This window comes from Impatiens glandulifera, chromosome 5, assembly GCF_907164915.1.
Source record: "Impatiens glandulifera chromosome 5, dImpGla2.1, whole genome shotgun sequence".
Taxonomy (NCBI): domain Eukaryota; kingdom Viridiplantae; phylum Streptophyta; class Magnoliopsida; order Ericales; family Balsaminaceae; genus Impatiens; species Impatiens glandulifera.
Window position 1 is genome coordinate 48,990,035 of NC_061866.1, and position 5,435 is coordinate 48,995,469.

Below are 5,435 nucleotides of genomic sequence, written 5' to 3' on the forward strand. Positions count from 1 at the left end.
TTGCATTGTAGATAATAGGAAAAAGAGGGCAGTGCCCTCTATGCCGGTCATGCCCTCTTCTGACTTTTTCATGATTATATAATATAATATATTATATAATATAGGAATATTAGTTATATATTTAATTATAATATTTTTTTCTACTATTTTTAAGTAATATTATAATAACATTAAATAAATATATATTCTAAAGTTTTACTATAAAATAGGAATATTAATTATATATTAAATTATAATAATATTAATTATATATTAAATTATAATAATATTATAATATATTTTAAATTATAAAAATATTTTATATTTTATTATAATATAGAAATATTAGTTATATATTCTCAAATTTTTCTATAATATAGGAATATTAGTTATATATTCTCAAATTTATTCTTATAATGTTTTTAATATTATAATATATTTTAAATTATAAAAATATTTTATATTTCAATTTATTTAATATTAGTTATATATATATTTAATTAATAAATATATATTTCAAATAAATTAGTATATTTTTCTATTAATTATATTAACACGTTTTAAAGTTTAAATTCTTAAATTTTCCTATAATATAGGAATATTAGTTATAATAGTATAAATTAGTTATTTATTTAAAACACTTTTAAATTATTTAGATAAGAGGGCGGGCAGAAGCATTGGAGTGTTTTGCCCAAGTTCAATATGTGCCCGCTTTATGCTGAGGTGGAACATTAATTTAACAAAATAAGAGGGCAGAGGTCATTTGCGCTGCGGATGCTCTAACCCCTTTCAAGAATTTGAAATCATTAAGGAGAACATAAATCACCCAAATGGTAAAGTTACCAGAAATATCCAAAATAGAACCCCTAATTTAACAATTAAGCCTATATAATTATTATTATTATTTAAAAACCTAAATTACTTTAATATAAATAAGAATCTAAAAAACTCAGCCCGCCGGCTCCTCCAATCGCGCTCTCCTCTCACTGGAATCGAATTTCTTCGATCTCTTCTCTCTCTCTCTCCACATCATCATAGCCTTGAAGACGAGCGTCAACCTGTAAGATCGCTTGCCGATGGACAGAAAAATCATGATAAGTTTTCTGAGCTAGTAAAAACCACAGTAATCCTTTGATTTTCAATAATTCAGTCATCTAGTCCAATTTTGCTTCTACTGTTGTTGATGGAGTCCAAGTCTCTGCCAAGGTTTCCGTTAGGCAAGCAATCGTCCAAGGCTCGTGAGAACGAAACTGGTATGGTCGAGGTAGACGATGTGTACGCTTCTGAATTGATGATTGATTCTGGTGTACGTCTAATGTATCTAGCTAATGAAGGCGATTTGGAAGGGATTAAGGAACTTTTAGATAATGGAACTGATGTAAATTTTAGCGACATTGACGGAAGAACGGCTCTTCATGTAGCTGTTTGCCAGGGTTTAACTAATGTCGTTGAATTGTTGCTTCTGAGAGGAGCTAAAGTTGGTGCGCAAGACAGATGGACTAGCACGGTATGCATATTCGATCATCATCTATATTCATTATTATCAGCAAGAAATTAAATTAGATCGTATTTTTCTAGTCAATGAAAAGTCTCAACTAGGTCTGTTTAAGGACTCTCTTGAGTTTTGATTGATATATTGTTGTTTTAACTAGTTCTCTTCAATTTCTTGCTGATTCATGGCAATGAATACCATTGAAATAATATTTGGTTCAAACAGCCTCTTGCAGATGCCATATATTACAAAAATTATGATGTGATTAAGCTTTTGGAGCAATATGGAGCAAAACTTTCAGTAAGTATTGTTATTGACTGACTATATCCAATTTGGTGCTTATCTATTTGTGCATTTCTATTGCCAATTTGTTTTCATTAACCTTTCTCGCAATTTCCTACTGTAGTTGGCTCCTCTGCATGTGAAAAATGCTCGGGAGATTCCAGAATACGAGATTGATCCTAAAGAACTTGATTTTACAAATAGTGTTAACATTACAAAGGTACTTTCATGTATTTAGTATTGTCACAAACATGTTGGGTATTTTATAGGCTGAAAAGAATTTAACTTTATGAAAATCAAGCACTTTGTTTTTTTATCGTTATGAAGTTCTTACAGTGGACTGACTATATATATACAACAGGGAACCTTCTGCATTGCCACTTGGCGTGGGATACAGGTTGCTGTCAAAGTTCTTGGTGAGGAAGTATTTGCAGATGAGGAGAAAGTGTGGGTTGGTTGATTGATGCCATTTTTTGTTTTCTTATTTGACTTGATCAATTGTATGCATTGATTTATCAAATTTTGTTTGAATTTCTTTGTGTTTAATTGGTTCAGCAACGCTTTTAGGGATGAACTTACGTTACTTCAGAAGTTACGACATCCAAATGTTGTCCAGTTTCTTGGAGCTGTGACACAAAGTTGCCCTATGATGATCGTCACAGAATATCTTCCCAAGGTTACTCTCTAAGTTTGATTGGTCTGAGAATTTATAAAAGATTTAGTTATGCACTTTGGTTTGTCAATATGAGTTCTTCTTTGGCAAAATGAGTGTATTTTGAAAATGATTGCAAAACATGCTCCTTTGTCAAGAGACTCAAGACACATTTATTATACATCTTCTGATGTCTAATGATTTATTTTATTTTCAGGGAGATCTTTATGCATATTTGAAAATTAAGTGTGCCTTGAAGCCAATAATTGCTGTTAGGTTAGCACTTGATATTGCAAGGTAAGATAGTTTGCTATAGTCCTTAAGGATTGAGGAGTAGATTCTTGTTCAGGAGAAATTACTTACATTTTTATTTCCGCCTACTCAAGATATTGTATTTAAACCATAATTAATCTTGTAGGGGAATGAATTACTTGCATGAGCACAAACCTGAAGCAATTATTCACCGAGATCTGGAACCCTCGTACGAGTTTCTATATTCAAACTGAATATATAACCTCCTTTAAAAAAACTGTTTTAAATTTGTACAAATTTATTTGTAGAAACATACTGCGGGATGATACTGGGCATCTTAAAGTAGCAGACTTTGGTGTGAGCAAGATGTTGAAGGTTGCAAAAACAGTTAAAGAAGACAAACCAGTTACATGTGGAGATACCTTGTGTAAGCTCACCACTAGCTGGTTCTGTCTTTAATAATCATAAGATAGATTCTTCATTTCCTTATTACTGCTTAGTTCCATGAAGAAGAATACTCCATTCAAATGGCCTTCTTTGCAAATAGCCTGAGCTCTATTTGAATGGAAGATCTTTTTAGCAATCCAAGGATTTAAGGAATTTCTCCTGCAACCAAACCAATCCTAAGTGAACACAAATGAGAATAATGGTTATAGCATTTTGATCACCATTGTTGTCACATAATTTGACATTTGGAACTCCTTTATTCAATGCTTCTATATTTTATTTTACTGCAATAATAATAAAAATAATAGGCAAGCTAATACCATAGTTCTTAACCTTAACCTTTAACCTTTGCAGGGCGCTATGTGGCTCCAGAGGTCTTTAAAAATGAAGAATACGATACAAAGGTGGATGTTTTCTCATTTGCATTGATTTTACAGGAGGTAGTACTCTTCTTTCCCTGTCATTATTTAACCATTCAATTGTATCATGTTGAATTTGTTTGTTTTCTTAGGTTTTTAGTTCTTTTCTTAAGTGTTCATTATGTTGTCTTTTTAAGATTGTCTTTGTTAATCGATTATGTTGGCTTAACAACAATAGTTATCATCACTTTCAATTTTACTGATTGTAATTAGTTATTAATTATCTAGATGATTGAAGGCTCCCCACCATTTGCTGCATTGCAAGAAACTGATACTCCTAAAGCATATGTTGCAAATTTGCGTCCTCCTTTCAGAGCTCCAGCAAAGTTTTACGCACATGGATTACGAGAGTAAGATCTTTATTACCCACTAAACTTTTCCCTTTTTTACATATATTCTTGAATAACTGCCTGTCTCGAGTAGAATTGGACATTTTGTTGGACCTATTGATATTTAGCATTTGAACATGATCTTGTAACAGATTGATTGACGGATGTTGGAGTCAGGATCCGTTCATGAGACCCACATTTGCGCAAATTATAGTAATTTTGGAGGATATCCACAACCAGCTAATTCATAAAAGCCGATGCAAGGTTTACACCTCGCTTTGCCTTTTTTTTATTTGCATTAATTGTAAGAAAACTTGACAAGAGACACATATTTTGTCTGGACAATTGCAGTTTCAATTGATGAAGTGCCTGCAGAACATCGGGTCAGTATTTAAGCTTGATTGTTCCGGTCGAAGTAGTCATTCATCTCATTCTAACAATTTTAACAGCCGATGAGAAGCTGTTCTTCATGGATTCGTTTCGTTGTTTCCTTTTTCTCGTTTTTTCCCAAATTTATTTGAAGTTGGTATTTTTCTTGTTTAACTGTGGAAAGTAAATATTATTTTTACCTTTGATTCATATATATATTTTTTGAATACTGCTGGGAGGAAAATAAGAATGCTCAGCAATGAGCTTAGGGTGTTTTTCATTCTCAATTACAACTCTTATATGTGATCAACTGTTTTCATCATATTCACATTAGTAGGGTAGTTTTATATTCTCCATTCTTGTTATAATATTTAATTTATTTGAAAGTAAGTTTAAAAGATATTTGTGTTGTTATTGTTGAGTTTTTAGTGTTAGACAAATGTGAGATTTTGTTTTTCAAATAATAATAATAATAATAATAATAATATATTTTTTATTGAGAAGTAGTACTTGGCTGTTTTAATATGTATATTTCATATGCATGACAATTTTAAAAAATCTACATAATTTGTTAAAAGTTCACACTGATCTATAAATTAATTTGAATCATGATTCAAAAATTAATCTCTTTATCAAATAAAATAAAAATTAATCTCAAATTTGAATTATAATAATAGATTTTTTTTAATAGCATTTGAATAATCTAGATTCTAACTAGATTATAATCATTTTAATTTTAAGTTTGATAATTATTTTATCATGATATTGATTGTGCAATTTACTAAGTTTTCTATTATGTCCAATTGCTATGAAGGCTCTACACCTCCATTAACTTTGAATTATGTTATATTATATGAAATCACAATAATTTTAATTATTTGAGGATTTATTCTAAATAATACCGTAAATATTTTTTAAAATTAATTTTTTATGTGTATGTAAAATGATATTTATATTATAGAAAAATAAGACAGCTTTTATCTTATCGCGATCCCACGTAACTACTAATTTAGTACTTATAGACTTCTAATAATGGCAACAACAATTTAAAGAATTATAATTGAGAATTTGATCATAATTCATTGTTATTAAAACTCTTTTTTTTTAATCTAAATATTTTTTAATTTATCTACTTGACATTTCATCCATTATGAACAAAGTGTCACATAACTAAAATTGTGTTAGGGCGTACCCGGTTTAATCTTCGTTTCGTG

The 5,435-nt window shown here is 30.0% G+C and overlaps 1 protein-coding gene across 1 annotated transcript; it reads left to right on the top strand.

Moving 5' to 3' along the window:
* The first annotated feature begins 954 nt into the window (after positions 1 to 954).
* On the top strand, positions 955 to 4,452 carry LOC124938202 (integrin-linked protein kinase 1). Its single transcript, XM_047478600.1, has 12 exons — positions 955 to 1,486; positions 1,697 to 1,771; positions 1,878 to 1,973; positions 2,115 to 2,200; positions 2,309 to 2,429; positions 2,623 to 2,702; positions 2,824 to 2,886; positions 2,966 to 3,084; positions 3,459 to 3,544; positions 3,752 to 3,873; positions 4,005 to 4,116; positions 4,204 to 4,452. The coding sequence occupies exons 1-12, from the start codon at positions 1,163 to 1,165 to the stop codon at positions 4,306 to 4,308; spliced, it is 1,389 nt and encodes a 462-aa protein (XP_047334556.1). The 5' UTR covers positions 955 to 1,162; the 3' UTR covers positions 4,309 to 4,452.
* The last annotated feature ends 983 nt before the right edge of the window (positions 4,453 to 5,435 follow it).